General features: G+C 39.6%; 1 protein-coding gene across 2 annotated transcripts; it reads left to right on the top strand.

The window, feature by feature from the left end:
- Nucleotides 1-1037: 1037 nt before the first annotated feature.
- CD200R1 (CD200 receptor 1) lies at nucleotides 1038-20436 on the top strand. 2 transcript variants are annotated; one of them, XM_039718190.1, is made up of 6 exons: nucleotides 1038-1307; nucleotides 14025-14339; nucleotides 15011-15265; nucleotides 16044-16149; nucleotides 17081-17132; nucleotides 18374-20436. In XM_039718190.1, exons 1-6 carry the CDS (start codon nucleotides 1220-1222, stop codon nucleotides 18494-18496), a joined length of 939 nt encoding a protein of 312 aa, XP_039574124.1. In that variant the 5' UTR covers nucleotides 1038-1219; the 3' UTR covers nucleotides 18497-20436. The 2 variants fall into 2 exon arrangements, with proteins under 2 accessions (XP_039574124.1, XP_039574125.1); XM_039718191.1 differs by lacking the exon at nucleotides 16044-16149.
- Nucleotides 20437-20645: the final 209 nt, after the last annotated feature.

The following is a 20645-nucleotide window of genomic DNA, read 5'->3' as shown; positions in this document are numbered from 1 at the left end:
TGGGAGGCAATGGCCAAGCAACTTCACCTGGCAAAACGAGTGAGAATGTGTGAAAGGAACAGCCCTGCAGATACCAAGGTCAGAGAAGGAGGGGCAGGAGGTGTACCAGGTGCTGGAGCAGTGATTCCCCTGCAGTCCCGGGTGCAGAGATCCATCTGCAGCCCATGGAGCAGCCCCACGCTGGAGCAGTGGATATCTGAGAGGAGGCTGTGACCCTGCACTAGATTAAGGGCACATAATAGTGAATTGCTTTTGTCTTTGTTGTCCAGAGTAAAACGTAATTTCAGCTGTGCCGAAAAAAAAATAAAATTGCTCAATATTTCAGCTTCTGTACAGATTTCTGCTACCTTCAAATTAGATTAGTTTCTAAACAAAGGCATAATTTAGATGTGAAGTATCAGTGTTTCATTTTGGAAATATTTACTGTTTCCTTGTTTCAACCCTCCAGAATGAGGCATTCTGCAGTTTTCCTGAAAACTGTCCCATATTCACAATTTTTTTCAGATTCTGCAAAAAATGAGTTTTGGATGTGTAATATTTTAGCTGGCAGGGGTAGAGATGGAGTAAGGGTACACCTACAACTTATTTAAGAGTTCACAAGGTCTGAACTTAAAAGTTCACATGAGGCTGTGTATATATATATGGGAAGTGTAGAATTCCATGTGCTAAGAAGGTAGTTAAGAGAGAAATAATTGAAAGTGTCACTTACAGAGAATATTTAAGACTGCCTTTTTTTTTTTTTTTTTTTTTTTTTGAGGAAGACGTGCAGAAGAATTTTCTTGTAGATTGTGCCAAAGAAGTGAGAAACACTTCTAGTTTCCCAAGATTAAGATTTCTTTTTGGATATTAAACTCAGCATTGAATGATCTCCTCTGGTTTTACTCTCTCTGAACTCAGTTGCAGGGTTTATCTTCACTCATCAGCCTCCTGAGGAGAGCCAATGAACACAAGGCAGAATTGCTCAGCCTGTTTCCTCAGTGTTTGCCTGGGTTCTCAGCACAGGAAGCTCTGAAAAGTGCTCTGAAAAGTCAGAAGGAGGAACCTCTCCAGCTTTGAGGAGCCAGTCAGTCAGGAGCATGCCCAGCTAAAGGAGGGGCATGGAAAAGGGGGAGAGGAAACTGACACTGGCTGCTGAGGATGTACTGGCAGGCAAGAAATGCTCCCCATGACCACATTAAGCTGGTGGAGGGATGGATGGAATGACAGAGCTGCCTGAGCCATGAAAGCAGGAAACAACATGAAGATTGCTGGGAAGACCATGTATGTTTTTGTGCTGCTCACCATCACCATGGTCATGAGATTAGCAGGTGAGTCTAACTGGGACCAACTGGCCATTGGAACGTCAGAATGGGAAATATGCACAGCTCCTTTCTTTCTATAAAAGCTATAAATAGTTCTGTGGCTTTAATTAAATGCTAAAAATTATGAAGCACAATTAAGATGTGCTTTCCCAATACCCACTCCTGCTCACCTTTTCTTAGTTGTCACAAGGCTGCCAGGTATTTTCCCTATTTGTGACTTCCATGTAGGCAACTATGTAGTGACCCTTAGCTGGGAACATACAATTTGTCACAAATAGCCTTTTTACTCAGACCTCCAAATGCACATCATCTGAGAAAATTAGCTTTTTGACACCCTAAAAATATGCCTGGGAAAGTGTTTGGGAACTTGAAGCTTTTGGGCATGTAGTTTCTGCTGAAGAGAAGCTGCAGGCACTTTGAAATAGGGCAGGGATCTCTTGGACCTTTCAGAGTAGAAGTGGAAGGTCTCTGATGTGCTGATAGAGGGGAGCAGCTTCTGGAATTTCATTCTAAAGGGCATGACCAGGATCAAGATAGGAAAGGCTTTTGTACCAAGGACAATGGCAGTCCAAATTTTCTGTCTTTTAGTGTAGTTGACTTAATTTTAATACAGCTTAATTACAGCAGTTAATGTTTCCCACATACTGCTCATTTGTATTTTCAGAGCTTGTGCTCTTCCAGACACCATACAGCAATCCAGGGATTTGATAATGGAAATAAGGATTTGAGGAGCAGTTCCAGAAACTTAAACTGTTTCTGTATAGGAGGAGGAAGGCAGATAGGTCCATGAGATCCAAATTAAACTTCGGACATCTCTGAATAATATGTAACATGCATGTGTCCATTCCTATTATGGACATATAGAACTAAACTACATAGACATGAGTTACTTCATTCCTATTGGTCAGAAAATAAAAAGATCTCCTTTATGATATTTTAAAGCAAAACAGATGCAGTCATTGTTGGCAGTGATGGAAAACCCATCTAAGAATGTCTTTGGTGTGACAATGAGGGGTTCTAAATAGTTACTCCAGTGCTACCCACTGGGAAAAAACTTAAATACTTCATGAACATTATTAAACTTTGGATCATTAACCTCATAACAGGCACACTGGTGGTAAAAGATCTGTCCCTATTCTCTAGGTAAGAACTATCTCAAAAGAATATTGAGGAACCTGCTCAAGTTCATGCAGATTGATTATGGTAGCATCAAAGACAGTCTACATTTTTGAAGACAGTTGCTCAAAAAGTAAAGGAGTGTGAATACACCACAGAATATTGAAGAAAAAGTGGGGAGACAAAGGGGAATCCTACTTTAATTAAAAAATTATTTTTAAAAATTCACTTTGCTGAAAATATTTTTAAAATGTCCAGTGCCAAAAAGTGGGAGGTTTTCATCCTACGGTATATGAATTTTAACTTCTTGGTATCTTGGTTAACCAATTATATTGCCCTTCAAAGAATATAGAAAAAGATGTTCCATTGAAATCTAATTTCACACCTGAAATCTCTTTCCTCAGCCTGCTCCCAATAAAAAGCAGCCTGCATTTGATAGAAAGTTTTGAGCTAGGGCTGCTCCTAAACTTGTTTCCTTCAGTATGAAGGTGGCTCTTCTGAGCAAGACCTAGCAGCAAGGGGTTTTTTCCTTCAGAGATCACAGGCTAAATGTGTCAAGCTGATCTAATGTGCATATTCTGTCCAAATAATTTTAGTCTTCAGTGTTGCATGAAGCTCAGAAGGAACTATGTCCCCGTCCCTGTCACCCCCCCCACTTTTGAAGACTAGAGCAAGCTACTTTGAAAGAAATAAAGTCATGGAAAATTTGTTGTATGTAACCAGACTTTATCTCCATTCACATTTTCCTTAACATTTCCTCAGCGTGTTTTTTTTTTTGTGTGACTGGGTTAGTTTTTACCACAGCAGATGGGGCAGCTCAGAGAAAAGGCTGAGGTTGCTTCCTAATTGTCATACCTAGATCTGCCCTCAGGTAGAATTGGATAATAAGCTACTGAAGCTGCTGGGGCATGATCTCTACTAAAAATCCTTTTGTGACAATCCTCAGTAGCAGCAGTGAAAAAGACTCAACATTAAAATATTTTTGGTAATGCTCTGAAGATTTCGCTAGTTTAGTTAAGCACACGCAACATCTCAAGTGGTTGTGTATACTCCAAGGGAGAGTGGTAAGGACAGGCAAGATCTTCCATGAGAAGTCCATGCAGAGAAGTCCATGCAATAAATCTCTTTTTATTGAAATAACATTTGCAGCATTTGACTGTACTGCCTCTGTAGTTTACTCTGTGACAATGGATGTGTCTAAGTGCTTCACAGGAAGCTGCACGAAATCCATTATCAGTAATGAGATGTGATTCCCTATGGTTGTTCAGTTTTATCAATAGTGAAAAACTGAAGTCAGTGACATTGTGTTGGTATAATAGACTATGAGATGAATGAAAGTAAAGTTGATTTACACAGCAAACCAGCTACAGTTCAAGCTTGCCTGCATATATAACTTCCTTGAATGCTACTGCTTTCATTTATTGCATTAATTTCATTTAACAAAACCAGTATTTTCTTTTTCACTAGTGTACCAGTGTTTTCTTGCCTTTTGACTCTCTCTGCCCTAGTATGTTTCACTGGATCTGTCTCTGTTGACTTCTGTTCTAGTTTATGGTGAAATCTTGCTCCAGATGAAAAAAATCATAGCCTAAAAAAATCTATTATGGGAAACTTACATTTGTCTCCATTTCACTATTTCTTTGCTGCTCCTTTGGGACTGTGTGCAGGAATTATTCTGACTTCTTTTAGCCTAAAAGCATCTGAACCCAAACAGCCTGTTTTTCTCGTCCAAATTCTTTTAAAAGAATTCTGTACCATTAAATAAAGCAAAAATTTTCTTAGAAAACATCTAAACTGCCATAGTACAATCTTCCAAACACATCCTTATGATACCAACATTTCACTTTGCTGTGGTCCAAACACAGAGTGCGTTTGTGCCTGAACATGTTGGCTTTCAAAACCATGGAAAGAAGGAAGTTCAGTCTTCCAAACTGACCACATACTTCATGACTTACAAAGCAAGCAGGTTTTCTTTCACTGTGAGTGCACTTCTAGAGGCACATGCTACTTAAAACTCACAGTTGATATATTTTGTAGTTAGAGGTGTAATCATTCTTAAGAAAAAAGCATAGAGGATTTTCTTATGCTGCCTTATTTTTGTGTTGAATAAGACAATGCTGGAATGAAAACTGCAATGCTAAAGGTAAGCACTAAACAAGGTATGACTGTCATTTTAACCATATAAAAGTGAGGTCAGAAATATGTTTTTACAGCAGTTTGTTATCTGCTCTCTGCAAAGTATGAAAAAGAAGGCACACAACCTACAGTTTGCAGACAATGATCTATTTTTGTTTAGAATTGTAGGAAAATGCTGCTTTAAGCATTAAGTGAAGAGTACTTGATTTATTTTTCTTCTCACGTGGCCGAGAGTAAAAGGCCAAGTTCAGCACATAGAGCAAAATATAGAACAATCTGAGAACTGGAAGCATATTCAGACACGTGGTGTCACAGTGCTACTCTGAAAGCAATACTACCAAAGGCACTTTGACATCCAGTGCAAATGCCTTTTGCCCTCATCCATTCCATCTCACATTCTGCAAGGAGGAAGATTTACTTACTTTGCACAGTTCAGAAGTAGCAAAGTTCAAAGTTTACAGCCAGACTGGTATACCGTATGACAGGTTATTAAGTTCAGTGATGATTTATTATCAGCTGAGGATTTGGCCAACAGTGTTTGTTCTCTAAACTGCATGACTCTGACACATCATTTAAACACCAATTAATTTCTTCATTTAAGAAGTGTACCCATCCTTTTTTTTTTCTCTACAGTCATATTATATTGAGACATAACCTATTTACATGGGGATAAATCACTGAATCACCAGATCGAATTGCAGGCATTGTATTAGAAAACAGTTTTCATAAACAATTTGAGCACCAAAACAAGCACCCATTTTATTGAAGAGCTGGTTTTAATATTGATTAAGGCATGGTTCTGTATTCTACTTTCCAGTAAACATTTGTTGTACTACCCTTTTTTTTATTATTATGACATTTTTAGGTGATAAATTTCAGCACACATTTGACATTCTACTCATCAAGGTCAACTGGTTCTTCTTGTGTAACAGATCAATTCTTTACAATAATAACACTGTGTTCTTCCTGCTTTCAACAAATTTCCTCACACACTGGTGATACAGCCAATGCCATTAGTAAAAAACTTAAATGGAATTATGGCAAAATCAGCTGCTGAGAAACATTAGCAGCAAGCTACCTTAAAACTGGCACTGCCATTTAACTGTCTTTTCTTTCTCTCCTTAACCCAGTTCTTTATCCATCCCTTGGACAGTTGTAGTCCCTGTAGTTGTCCCTTTATTCTTTCAGCTTAATTTTTTTTCATGGGGACACTGTATCGAACACATCTTTACCTAATTGAGCTTTGGCATCTTTTCATTGCCTTTAAAATTAGCTGTCTTGAACAACTGCTTGAAAAGATACTGGAGAAAGCCCTTAAGAGAATTGAAAGATCATAGGAAAATTACACACTAGGAACTGTCAACTGCAAAGGTATATTCCACCTTTAGAGGGAAGACTGAAACCTTGAGATCACTATTGACTGCTTATCAGTGTCCTCAGCGCTCTGCAAAATAGTTGAAGTTTCCAATCTTAAAAAATCCAGCCATTCTATGAGCACTTCATGTTGTAAAACCAATGACAAAGAGTGTGAGATTACTGTCTCAGCCTGCATGAAACAGCAAAAAAGAGTGATAATACTTAATACTTTTCTTAGTGGCAAGAAAGGTACTGCAAGTGGCATGATAGTGGTGACAGAAAAGAAATGTGTTAAAAGAAGAACAAAATAACAATTTGAGTATGAGGAAAAAAATAATTTTGAAGATAAAGGAAAAGCCTAACTAGAATGAAATGAGACTAAGACATCTTTTAAAGGAATAATGGTAAGTATGGGTAAAAGAGTGTGAGTGTGATACTAGCAATAAAGTTATAAGTCTTTTAATATATCCTTTTAAAGATAATCTGTGCTGAAAAGGCTGTGATCTAGGTTTCAAGAGTCATATGAACTTAGGTCAGCTATTTGATGTGTTTCTATAATGAAATTTAAAGTACTCTAACTACTTGCTTCTCACCCGAAACACAAGGGTGGTTTTTAGCCTACACTCCATCCTGTGCTGTTGTGACTGTGTTTTCAAAGTCACAAAGCTACGCTATATAAGAATCTGTCAGTACATCAGCAATTTCTACCCTAGTACATAGCACTTTTATTTATCTTTCATTTCATTCCAGACAAACCGTGCTGGGTGTCATAGGAACTCTGTGGCAGTAGAAGGGGAAAACAGATGCAGAACACAGACTTGTATCTGAGCTATTACAAGTGTCCAGTGCTGCCTTTTTGATTATGACTTGCTGTGACTTATATACTACATTCATTCCAAGATACAGTTAGTCATTGGCTGTGGTATGATCATTGTTTCAGTTAATTATATCCCTAACTTTAATACCTACAGGGGGTGTAGGGGAAAGATGCATCAAAATTCTCTGCTATTGTTACTGTAAGAAATAAAGAATCAATAGGATGTCTGAGAAATATGTCTGAGAAAGTCTCTTTATAGTGCAAAAACTCTTTAACAGTTAAATTTTGCAAGAGGCTGTCATGGAAATTGAGGCAATAAAATTTATACTGTGGTTTAAAACCTGCTATGAAGAATAACAGAAGCTGGAAATCTTTCATGTTTGAAAGCAGCCAAAAGCACTTTCAGCCTGCTTAGCTGTCTCCGATTTTGCAGTGATTCCCCTCAAAAGCTTAGTGGCTTTACAATCAAATGTTCCTGTTTTTAAAACATTTCTTCTTTTACTGTGAGAAAGTCTCTGACAAATAGGAGAAATGACAAAATAAGTGATACTGAAAAGAAGCTGGTGCAACTAGTGATTCGTGAGAGCTGTCAAACACACTGCATAAACCACACTGAAAAAAAACAAAGTTTTTTCCCCAGTATTTTCAAATTACAGTAACCTTACAATGACAACAATAACCAGCACATTTTTGACACAAACCTGTGAACTCCTCAACCAAGTTTGTTTTTTCCATAAAAGTGGAGTCTGTCAGTGCACTGGAATGTGCACTCAGGGCACTGCAGAAGAGCTTGAGAACTGTCTCAGACATGGCTTGAAGTCTTCTACAACAGCCAAGGAGAGGCAATGAGAGAGGCATAATTAGATAATTAGATAGATTTCAGAGGCTGCAGTCAAACTGGAGAACCTCAGGCCTGCTACTATCAGATAAGCCTCCAAGGTGAAACCTGATCACAATGGATTTGCATTCACAACCAAAATAAAATGGTTCTGCCTGATGCTGTACAGAACTCCCAGAACCTGACTCCTCTGTTTTCCACATCAGTGTGACAGACAGCACATACTCCTGGTTTCCTGAGCTCTGCTCTTTCTGGCTAACAGAAAAAATGATTGCTGTTTTCCAGAATTGACTCAATTGTGAAGAACATTGGGTTCAGATGTTATTTACAATAAATCAGATGTTATTTACAATAAATATGTGACCCTTTATTTAATTTCTCTTGTGTGCAATGAAATAGTTAACAGTGCTGACATTTAATTACCAGCCCATAGTTAGCACTGCACCAAGATGAGCTTGATAGCTCACACCTCTTCAAATCTCTTGTTCTCTGCAGGCCTCTCTCAGAGGATGAGGCCTTGCTGCACTGATTATCTCCTTTTTCAGCCACAGCAAGCTGTCCGTTCAGTTCAGTTGTAAGATGAGATTTCACCTCAAGAGCTGTAGCTGTGCAATGTGCTGGTTTGTTTCTGAGCCTTTGAGCAGATAAATGCTGATGTGGGCGCCATATATCTGCCTTAATGCACTGGTCACAAACCAATTGGTTATCACAGAGGAAACAGCAGCAAATGACTTTTAGCCACTTTGCAGCATAAAAAGACCATTCCAGAAGATAGTGGTGTGGTGAGAGGTCTGAAGTAAAGCACTTTCAGCACTGAACTTTTTCTCTTTAACAGAAATTGAATACTGTGCTGGTTTTTGGCAGGAAGAGAACTAATTTTCTTCATAGTGGTTTCTATGGAGCTCAATTTGTGCTGGAAACTGTGTTGACCTTGCAGAGATATTTTGAGCAGTGCTTGCACAGAGCCTTTTCTGATACTCACACCACCACTAAGTGGACTGTGGTCCAAAAGAGCTGGGAGGGAACACAGCCACGACAGCTGACCCCAGCTGGCCACAGGGATATTCCAGACCATGCGGCATCATGCTCAGCACATAAGACTGGGGCAAGAACAAAGAAGGCATGCTTGGAGCTATGATGTTTGTCTTCCCAAGTCACTATGCATGATACAGTCCTGCTTTCCTGGAAATGGCTGAACACCTACCTGGCCTTGAGATGTTTTGTTTTTCTTGTGTGCATAGCTTTTGCTTTACCTATTAACCTCTGTGTTTTCTCACCTTTCTGATTCTCTCTCCCCCACTGTAGGGGGAGTCTGCAAAAGTGAGCTTGTGACTGTGTGGGGCTTTGTTGCCAGCTGGGATTAAACCACAAGAAACACTTCTGCTTGTTTAGTTCTCCTGCAGAGTAGACATACACTCTCTAGGTTTAGTGAAATTCCCAGAGGAAAGGGGAGACTGCACCTTCCCTCAGAGCTGCTGAGTTCATATCCAATAGCACAGGCTGGGGCAGGCAGCATAAGGAGGACAAAGAAAACAGATCAGGAGACCTTGGCAAAGGGCTTGATTGTAGCAGAACCACAAGAAGTCATGGAAGTGAGGGAAAAGGAGCTCAGTTGTGATCATGTTAAAAAAATGTGCAACCTGAAAGTCAGCAAAAGCATGTGGAATGGAAAAGAGGACTCAGGGAAAGAACCTGTTCTTTAGGGCCAGAGGGAGCAGAGGAGATTTATTTTCATGTCTTTTACTTTCATGAGTAAAGCCAGCAATTCTATGTCCCCTGCAGACCTGTCACTTTATGATGTCTTGATTTATGTTCTAATAAAATATACTTTTAGATACTTAGATGGCTTTTGGTACACTCATTGGAAGGAGAAAGCAGAATATGTCCAACTTTAGTCCAACGAGAGGTCTTACCAACATCTTCAAAGTGGAGGAAATGCTAAGGCTGAGCAGGAAGGATAGGATAGGGATGAGGATAATTTCTGTTTAAAGAACTGCCTTTGTGCTTTGGGATCCCATAGCTATTTACATATTAACTTCTGGGAATATACATTTTTGATTGCTTCTGAGTAAAGCTAACTCTGTAATAAGAACTAGCGAGTTTTAACATTTCCTGAGAATATATTTTAGTTTAAAATATAAACTTCATCAGAAACTTCCATGAAAATAGATGACATTATTCTTCTTGGTTTGGAAACTCCCCATCGAGTATTACCCTGACCCAGTCCTATTTTGCTTGTGAGTCACTTCAAAGTCACTTCAGAAACACAAATTAACCAAACTTTTAAGGATCTTTGGCAGACACATTCTTTAGTAAAATAAATCAAAAGATCATGTTTCTAGCAGCACGTACCAAAAAAAAGCAAATCAAGGAAGAAAATTCACAATTAATATTTACACTAATGCTGCTTACCTGCACTCTAACGATATAGGAGGGCAGTAAAGTGAAAACAGTTTAACCTTTTATATTAATAAGACCTCTTTGCAAAAGTATGAAGCTGTGTGGATAGGATAAGCAAGAAGATTTTTTTACTAATTAATGTGTCATCTGGGGAAAATTCTTGCCATACTTAAAGTCTTAAGAATCAATAACAAGATACAGGGAATTTCATAAGCCTTCTACATAATTTCTGTAAACCTAAAATTGTATGTAAGCTTGATTCAGCAGCTTTTAAGCTTTCTGATGTGTTTTTTTATTTGAAGTGAATGGTACCTGATTCATTCAAAGGAGAATATGGCAGAAAGGCCTAGCAAAAAGCACCACTTTCACTGCCTCCTTCTTTACAGCCTTGAAGCTTGAAAATCCATTGTGTTGGGGAACTTCTACATTGCAATGAGCTGCTTAGGAGATGCTGAGTTGAAAGACAAGTAAATTTCTGCTGCTTTAATATGTAAATGAAAGTGTACCTGGTTCAATATGTGCAACACTGTCACTCTTGCTCAACATTTGCAAACATTATCAAAAAAAAACCCCAGCTCCAACACACAGGGTGGTTTGAGTGCTTAAGTTTGCTTAGTCATTTTCAGATGGAGTCAACCATACTCTGCATGACTTGGAGCTCTGAGGATCTCAGCAACATTAAAGTGGGAGAGGAAACACTTTGTTGTCCAGTTCTCAGAGGCACTCCTTGAACTCATCCAGAAACTATCACAACACAAAAGACTTCTTTCAGTTCTGCTCCTGGTAAAATCATCTGAGTTTAAAACACACACCTCACATTTTCTTGGAATGCCATTAAGGAGAAAAATATTTGTCATTTAAAAATACCTCTGGAGTAATAATGCAGCACAAAACACTCTTAACAGCTGAAGTGTCTTCACCCAAAGGATACTTAATGCTCAAAATGAAAAGGCAAAAACCTTTGAAGGAATATATAAGAAGTTAAAATGCAGTGAAGTGTGTCCATTTTGCAGTCAGAAATAATTTCCCCAGAAAACAGTCAAATAAAACCAAAAGTACTTGAGCTGGAATGGTTCATTCACCTAGATTCACGAAGATAATGAGATTTCAGACAATATTAGTAAGGTAAAACCAACTGTAGTTTTCTCAAAGAGGCTAATAGTAATGATTTGACTAATTACTAAAGTTGATGCTCATTAAGACTGCTTCTTATAACATTGTGAATGTTTAAGAACTGGGCTTCACAATGTGCTGGACAGCAGAAGTTAATAGAATTCCAGATCTAGGTAGGGAGTAGCAAAACCAAACAAAGCTAGATCTTGTAACACAGAGGAAGACTGACAAGAGTTTCACTAATTCATGCAAAAATTTAAACTTCTAATTCTTTGCATAAACCAGATGAACTTTCAATTGCTGCTTTAGTGTATTTGCTTGTAAACTTTGGGGAGGGGGGTTAGTATTTTTGGAATAACTTCTGAAAAACTTATTTGTCAGTACCAATCAGATTGGTTAACTTGATCTGTCTGTCCAGATTCATGCAGGTTTTGAAAGTAGTACTCTGATTTTCTCCTCACAGACAGCTTTCATACTAAAACCATTATTCAGCCAAAGGAAAAAGCAACTTGTGTCTCACCAGTGACACAGAGAGCTGAGACATCAGTGGTTTACTGTCCCAAAGTTTAATGACCACCTACTAAAAGAGGAAATGAGTGAAGTGGTAAAGAGAGGTTTGTTTGGACTACAGCTATGGGTATTATTCTTATAAACCCATTAATTGCAAAGTTTCACTCACATGTGTTGTGAAATCTAGGGATTGCTTGCTTTTAACTTCAGCAGAAGCCTGAGGACACAAAAGCCCCATTCCCTCAGCTGCTCTTCACACTGGATTACACCCTGCGCCTCAGACTCTTTTCTTCTCTCAGTCTCACAAGTGCCTCATAAAAGAGGAGGCCTTTGTACATGTAGGCAATGCACATGTAAGAAAACCCTGAGACGTGAGACAAAATCCTTCCCTCCTACACATACCTGGTTCAATATGTGCAACACTGTCACTCTTGCTCAACATTTGCAAACATTATCAAAAAAAAACCCCAGCTCCAACACACAGGGTGGTTTGAGTGCTTAAGTTTGCTTAGTCATTTTCAGATGAAGTCAACCATACTCTGCATGACTTGGAGCTCTGAGGATCTCAGCAACATTAAAGTGGGAGAGGAAACACTTTGTTGTCCAGTTCTCAGAGGCACTCCTTGAACTCATCCAGAAACTATCACAACACAAAAGACTTCTTTCAGTTCTGCTCCTGGTAAAATCATCTGAGTTTAAAACACACACCTCACATTTTCTTGGAATGCCATTAAGGAGAACAATATTTGTCATTTAAAAATACCTCTGGAGTAATAATGCAGCACAAAACACTCTTAACAGCTGAAGTGTCTTCACCCAAAGGATACTTAATGCTCAAAATGAAAAGGCAAAAACCTTTGAAGGAATATATAAGAAGTTAAAATGCAGTGAAGTGTGTCCATTTTGCAGTCAGAAATAATTTCCCCAGAAAACAGTCAAATAAAACCAAAAGTACTTGAGCTGGAATGGTTCATTCACCTCGATTCACGAAGATAATGAGATTTCAGACAATATTAGTAAGGTAAAACCAACTGTAGTTTTCTCAAAGAGGCTAATAGTAATGATTTGACTAATTACTAAAGTTGATGCTCATTAAGACTGCTTCTTATAACATTGTGAATGTTTAAGAACTGGGCTTCACAATGTGCTGGACAGCAGAAGTTAATAGAATTCCAGATCTAGGTAGGGAGTAGCAAAACCAAACAAAGCTAGATCTTGTAACACAGAGGAAGACTGACAAGAGTTTCACTAATTCATGCAAAAATTTAAACTTCTAATTCTTTGCATAAACCAGATGAACTTTCAATTGCTGCTTTAGTGTATTTGCTTGTAAACTTTGGGGAGGGGGGTTAGTATTTTTGGAATAACTTCTGAAAAACTTATTTGTCAGTACCAATCAGATTGGTTAACTTGATCTGTCTGTCCAGATTCATGCAGGTTTTGAAAGTAGTACTCTGATTTTCTCCTCACAGACAGCTTTCATACTAAAACCATTATTCAGCCAAAGGAAAAAGCAACTTGTGTCTCACCAGTGACACAGAGAGCTGAGACATCAGTGGTTTACTGTCCCAAAGTTTAATGACCACCTACTAAAAGAGGAATTGAGTGAAGTGGTAAAGAGAGGTTTGTTTGGACTACAGCTTTGGGTATTATTCTTATAAACCCATTAATTGCAAAGTTTCACTCACATGTGTTGTGAAATCTAGGGATTGCTTACTTTTAACTTCAGCAGAAGCCTGAGGACACAAAAGCCCCATTCCCTCAGCTGCTCTTCACACTGGATTACACCCTGCGCCTCAGACTCTTTTCTTCTCTCAGTCTCACAAGTGCCTCATAAAAGAGGAGGCCTTTGTACATGTAGGCAACGCTAATGCACATGTAGGAAAACCCTGAGACGTGAGACAAAATCCTTCCCTCCTACACAAACTCCACCAGTGTTATGTGCACCTGTGTAATGCCTGAAAGATGTAGACAAGGCCTTTGCCCACAGTGTTGGATTTCAGATGAATGCAGAAGTAAAAGTTCTTTACTTTGTGGGCAGCAAACAGTTACAGAGACAAGCCACTGTCCTGTGGCCAGATGCAACAGTCATATTCCTGTAGTTTAGGTTCCGTGAGCAACCCACGGAATTTGCTCACACAAGCACAGTCTTTGGATGCGGAACTGCTGAAGACAATGGGCAGGAGTAGGGTCCTCCTCCAGTATCCAGTCTTATCCACTAAGATGATCCTGAGTGGGAAATTTGTATTGCAATGATTGGCTGTGATAATCCATAGCTGGCTCCATAATCCACAGCTGTAGTAAGAGACGACAGACAACGTGCAGATGAGCGCAGCCATGGCATCATGCTTGTTTGTAGCACTGCAGACATTTCCCTGTGAAGTCCAGACCACAACTCCTGGGCTCCCTCTCACACATTCTCCTTTTTTCTCCTCAGGGAACACCTCCTCAGGGTTAGTGATGACTGTAGGTGACAGCTCAGTTCTCACCTGCCCTCTCAAAGGAAATATGACTATGCTAACATGGAAAATAATGCCCAAGGCTGGAGGCCCGTGCACCTTGGTATACAGGGTTGATACGAACGTGACACACAGAACAACCTGCAGTGACAACATAAACTGGACATTCAGAGCAGGTCTGCCTCCTGCCCTTGAGATACGGCAAGTGGGAACAGCCCAGGAGGGAAATTACAGCTGTGAAGCGGCAACAACAGAAGGGAATTTCGTCACAAGGTACCACCTGACCGTGCTGGGTAAGGAACGTGCAAAAGTGGAGCTGTTTTTTTATTTTATTAGACTAATGAGGGTAGGGTTAGATTAGGTATTAGAAGGTATTCGGTATTGTGAGGATAGTGAGCCACTGGAACACTGGTTGTCCAGAGAAGCTGTAGACATCCCAGTGTTAGAGGCCAGGTTGGGTGAGACTTGAAGCAACCCAGTCTTGTGGAAGGTATCCCTTTGCATGGCAGGGTGGTTGGAACTAGAGGATCTTCAAGGTCCCTTCCAACCTAAGCCATTCTGTGATTCTGTGACTCTTGCTGAGACAAACTCATGCATTTCATTGCGAGTATCTCTGTGTCTCCTTTCTCCTTATTTCCCATAACTCTTCTCCCTTCTGCTGCTCCCTGTTTCCACTGTCTAGTTAGAAATGACAGGCATAAAGCAATTTCCCATGTACACACAGAAGATGTGAATGGCTGTGAAAAGGCTCATCTGGATGGGGGGGAGTTGGGCAAAAGGGAAAAAGAGAGCTGCTCTTTGTCTGGGATGGGATGGGATGGGATGGGATGGGATGATAGCCCCAACCTTGTTCTTCTCTTTTCACTGGGTTCAGTTCAGGTTCATTTTGGGTGGAGAACAAGAGCAGCCCAGCCCAGCTGTGCCAAACTAACTCCATACATGTCCCCTTGCTGGTGCTTTGCAGCCCCGCCGAGGCTGAGCCTGTCCTGTGATGAGCAGGGCAGCCCCGTGTGCGAGGCAGCGGCGGGGAAGCCGCCGGCTCAGCTCTCGTGGGTCCCAGAGGGCAGCTCCACTGCAGAGGAGAAGTGCCACGACAACGGGACAGTGACTGTTCTCAGCAAGTTCACAGCGTGTAGCACCAGTGTCACCAATGTGACCACCTGCATGGTGTCCCACCCAGCTGGGAACTGGAGCCAGACCATAGCCTGCTGTCCCTCTGGTGAGTTTCCCTTTGTATGCTCCGTGTTCAAAACCCTGTTCAGTTTTCTCAGCTCTTGTTCCTTCTAGGAAGGAAAGTCTCAAAAAGATACAGAAATCTTCAGTGAAGTCCTATAGAAACAAGAGTATCATCCCTGACTGCCTTTGCCCAGAAACATCACTGGCTTGTTTTGTGTTCTGAACACTATTTCCTAATGCTTTCTTCCCTAAGAGGGATATATATAAGGGTGGTAGTATTCTTTTGGTAGTGGAGATGCTTTTGGAAACAGAGAGAAGCAGTCAGTATCTTTGTATTGAAATAATCACTTGGAATGAGAATATTAGGATTTTTAAAATGCAAATTTTAATATCATTATAAATGAGACAGACAGCCAAGTATCAAGTGGCTAGCAGAAAAAAAATACATTCCTTCATTCAAATTGTGACTGTCTGATACCATATGACCCTTGGTTTCTGGTCTTTGGTTTTCTTGTTGCTTTTGAGAATATTTGCACCTACTGAGAAATGATGAGTCATTGAGAGGAACTCAGGTGGGCTTAATGAAAATATATTATGAGTGGCCACTGTGACATTAGTGGAATCTACTTTTGCCTCTGGCAGAGACTCTATTTGTGTTTCTCAGCAAAGTTTCGTTACTAAGTTTCCCTTCTGCTGAAGGACATTCTATTTGTTTTACAAGCATGCTGAAAATGCATGTATGTGCTAAAGCAGCTTTAATCTTCTACTGAAACAATACAGAAATTGAGAAGATATAACTGAGACTGTCTCTTTATGTTTAGAGAAAACCAACACCAACATTTTCCTGTATGCCTGCATCATTACTTGTGTTCTGATCATTATCACCTTGTTGGCTGTCATTTACTATTTCAGTCTCCACAGTGATAGGTATGTACGTACCCTAAGGTGCTAAGAAAAAATTGTCTAGTGCTAGAAGAAATTTTAAAGTTCTCTTTGTGTTATGAAATCATATGATTCTGTCAGTCTGTGCTGCTGTGATTAACCAAATTAACTACATCAAATATTTCTGTACTGCAGACACTGTGCACTGTGCATTGCACACATCTTCCCAGAAGAATCCCCTGAGTAAAATATAAATGGGAAGAAGTTGGCCAAGGCCCCCCGATTGCATTGCCTCCTAAAGGGGAACACTTTATGAACGCTTTATAAGAATCTGTGAGAGTAAATCTTCTTCAGATACTATCATTGTCTGCCAGTATCTCTCTTGGTTAGATGAGGGCATTGATTCTGCTGCCTAATAAGTTCCACTAAATGCCAGAGGACTGAGCAATGCCAGCCTGCCATATGAACAGAAGGGACAGCAGATTCTATCTGTATTTATTAAAAAAATTCCTTGAGCGAATCTGGGCTCTAGTCCCTTTAGGCTTTCCTATGAAGAAAAAAAGTAGTTCTGAGGAATACCTACAGAAATAATTTGTGGAGTGGAAGGCTGAATTAGCACCTGTACTGAAAATCTCAGCTAAGTTCCTCATTTGCCTGTTACAAACTGTTTTACTCTCCGTCCTCTTCCCTCAGAGGTGAAGAATTAGTTCCATACCATTTCACTAACTGCAAAATGTATATCCTTATAGAGGACTTTGATTCTAATTTGCTTCCATTTTATGTATAAGCACCCACAAACAAAAGACCTCTTAAGAAAGGTAGGGTGCTATAATTTCAGAATCAAAATTCAAGGAGAGAGAGAGAGATGAGAAGGTTTTACTCTTGAAGACAAGAAAAAGAAATGTTTCATAACTTTTTCATCAAAGAAACCAAGCTGTGATCCAGCAAACTTGTTTTAATACTTTTCTTTTCACAGACCATGCCACAAAACCAAACCTCCTGAAATTGCTCCTGTACATTCCCAACAGGTAAGGAGAATTATGCAACTTAGACAATCACCAAATTATGGTGATTCTGGTAGCCCTGGAAACATGATCAGTGAAAGGAAAACATTAGACTTTTACTCTCAGATTTCAGCAAGTACTACTGTGTCTGATATATTTACTCTTAACACTTTATAGAACAAAACAAAGCTTATCTTCACCGTAACTTTGACTTGGAGCAAACAGTAGAGGTGTGTTCCAACAGCAAACACTCAGCTACTGCCATCCTTTAATTTTAACGAGGAGTCAGTCCGACCACATTTCCCTTGTCATATCAGATACTCTGACCACAACTGCTCTCCAAATAATAGTCAGGAAGGGAGAAAATAGCATGGGTTGGGGGATATTAAGAAAACTATTAGTGAACAAGAAGATTAAGCAATAATATTAACAGACACCAAGAGTAAAACAATATCCCTTTTGGTGTCCAGAATGGTAATGTATGAGTTTTGAAGGCCACTCTTTATCTTGCATGGTCAATCCACAATCAAACTGGGAGACATTTTTGGATATCCTATGTTGTTAGAAGCTTCCTGTGTAACTGAGCAATTCACTTGTGAGCTCTGTCTCTGTTCTCTGCTGCCAAATCCAAACAGCATCTCTATGCAGACAAGATGTGTTGCAATTATATTTTATCTGTGCAACTACAGTATATGCTAGACTCAAATTCTATCAACTTAAAAATATGCTTCAGTTTCTAAAGAGACTTAGTCAATTCTAGTTACTAGTATTCCTGCTGTTCTGCTGCCCTCCATCCCAGTTGCTGCTGACAGACACAGCTGCATTAATGTAAATTAATGGTTTAAGTACTAATGTTCTTGCTGTCATGTCACGGGACTTTCATTAGCATGTCTGTAGACTGAAATGCAGACTAATTAGGAATGAATCAAGGTCAAGATTCCAACATATTATTTACTCTTTCTAGAAAATCAGACCCTAATAAATTTTTTTTCAGGCCAACAAAAGGGGAGTAGAAGGGAAGATAAAGGAGGCAAGTGAAACAACACCTCAACTTCACCCTCCAAATCTTCGATAAAAACAGCAATCCATGTTCCTTGGTAGAAAAAGAAATACAGGGTTGTTTGGGTTTTTTTTTTTAGTTGAAGAGGAGTAAATATGAGAGCACTATTTCCCAATTATTTTCTTCAGTCCAGATGAAAGATTTGTAGCATTTTGCCAAGCTAAACTCGTCCTTGTATTCACAGTTTTTGGTTTTGTTTTGCTAGGATGACACAATGGAGGTGGAACCTTATACTACTTATGTGCAGAAGGAAAATGTAATTTACAACTCAGTGTCTGATCTGACAGTCGGGCAGAATCTTCCACAAGACCAGTGTCCAGGAACATGAATGATTCAACAACACCAGAAAAGGAAAGAGATTCTTTATAGGAGAATGGTTATAGAAAGAAACTTAGAGGATTTATTCAGATTTTGGGGCAGCATAGATCACTAGGTCTGTTCAAGCATCTCTGCTTGCTGATGAGTCCATAGTTCTTTTTTTCTCCCTGTTTTGCTTTCTTCCTTGGGAAAATGTGTTATTCCTTGGAAAGATGTGACTGACCACACACCATAGTTTTTCCTGGAAAAGAAGTTGTGACCAGTCTTGCCTTTGCTGTTGTGCTGTGGGATCCTAGTTCTGTCAGTCACTTGTAGTTGTTAATTTGATGCACTTGACACTATGATGTACACATTTGGGAGACCAGAGAAAGGTTCCGTCTGAACTGAAACAAAACACTCTTCCACCAACAGCCACTTTTTTCTAATACATATGTTAGTAACACATGACCTGATGACCTACTGATAATCACTGAATACCTCAAATAGCAGAAAATAATGGTAGGGAAGGCTTAGTTCTGAAAATGGAAATAAGGGATACATTTAGAAGGTCATCCACTAAGGAGACTGCACTAGCATGACTAATTCACTTCTTAGGTTCATATCCAGTATTTCAAGATGCCATTATGGGGTGTCATCCAGAAGAATCTGGACAAGGTTGATATGTAGGCCAGTGGGAATCTCATGAGATTTAACAAGACCAAATGCAAGGTGCTGCACCTGGGTTGGGACAATTCCTGGTATCAACACTGACTGGGGCATGAACAGATTGAGAGCAGCCCTGCTGAGAAGGACTTGGGGTGAATGAGAGGCTGGCCATGACCCAGCAAAGTGCACTTGCATCCCAGAAAACCTAACGTGTCCTGGGCTGCATCCAGAGCAGCATGGCCAGCAGGGGAAGGAAGGGATTCTGCTTCTCTACTCTGCTCTGGGGTCCCCTGCACAAGAAGGACATGGACCTGCTGGAGCAGATCCAAAGGAGACCATCAAGATGATTAGAGGGATAGAACACCTCTCCTGTGAGGAAAGGCTGAGAGAGTTGGGATTGTTCAGCCTGGAAAAGAGAAGGCTTTGGGGTTACCGAATTGTGGCTTTCCTGTACCTGAAGAGAACCTGCAAGAAAGACAGAAATGGACTTTTACAAGAACATGGAGAGACAGGGCAGTGGGGAACAGATTCACACTGAAAGAGAGTAGGTTTAGATAAGATATTAGGAGGAAATTATTTTCGTTGAGGGTGGTGAGACACTGGAGTAGTTTGCCAGAGAACCTGTGGATGCCCCACCCCTTAAGGTGTTCAAGAATAGGTTGGATGGAGCTCTGAGCAACCTAGTCTAGTGAAAGGTGACCCTGCCAGTGCCAGGGGGGGTGCACCTTGATGATCTTTAAGGTCCTTTCCAACCCAAATCACTCTGTGATTTTGTGATTTCCACTAAAGATGTTCATTCTGTGCTTCAGATCACTGGTATGATTATTTTTCTATAAGATTCCATGAAGATATGGCATTCCTCTCTTTCTTAAGAGTATAAGCATTAATATACTGTAAAATACTTATGTTACTCAAAACCCATAGGCTACTTTAACCAAAAACAAACATAAAATATTTCACAAAACAAGTACAAATATATCTTCTATAAATGTGCAATAATGTACAAAAAAGATAAAATGCTTGCTAATTGTAGTAATATTTATTTTTACTGCCAAAACTGAAGATTTGTTTCATTTACATATCTAGATGTTTTACTGATATTCTTTTCAATATACTTGCAAGTTCACTTTTTTGTATGCAAATTAGCTTATGTATCTTATTGTCTCATTTTGAGGTGACTTATTCTCACCTTCACAAAATATCCCTTGGAAATAGGTAAAATAAATTGTCCTGTATATAGTAGCAACTCTCAAATTTTTTTGATTGATGCCTTTCTAGCAAAAGTATGAACTGACTTAAGTAAGAATAAAGAAACATGTTTACAAACCTCTGTTCACTACTTCTTATTTCAGTATTTTAGAAGACTGACTGGGTACTTGGTCTGATTGCAGCATCAGAAGAACTGGATTTTTCCTTTAGATTTAGAAATATTTTTTGACACACATCATTAGAGCTTTCTTTTGAGCTAAGCTCCCAAGGACTGTGACACAGTGCTTGGAAAACAGACTTCTAAA

Source organism: Passer montanus, unplaced genomic scaffold, assembly GCF_014805655.1.
Source record: "Passer montanus isolate IOZ18808 unplaced genomic scaffold, ASM1480565v1 scaffold39, whole genome shotgun sequence".
NCBI classification, from domain to species: Eukaryota; Metazoa; Chordata; class Aves; order Passeriformes; family Passeridae; genus Passer; species Passer montanus.
The sequence above is the reverse complement of the archived record's forward strand: the minus strand, read 5'-3'. Positions and strand labels throughout refer to the sequence as shown.

Excerpts from the sequence above, each read along its gene's own strand:
- CD200R1 (XM_039718190.1), top strand. The coding sequence starts at position 1,220 with ATGAAAGCAGGAAACAACATGAAGATTGCTGGGAAGACCATGTATGTT. Across the intron at positions 14,340-15,010 it reads GTACCACCTGACCGTGCTGG|CCCCGCCGAGGCTGAGCCTG; the intron begins GTAAGGAACGTG and ends GGTGCTTTGCAG. Across the intron at positions 15,266-16,043 it reads CATAGCCTGCTGTCCCTCTG|AGAAAACCAACACCAACATT; the intron begins GTGAGTTTCCCT and ends CTTTATGTTTAG.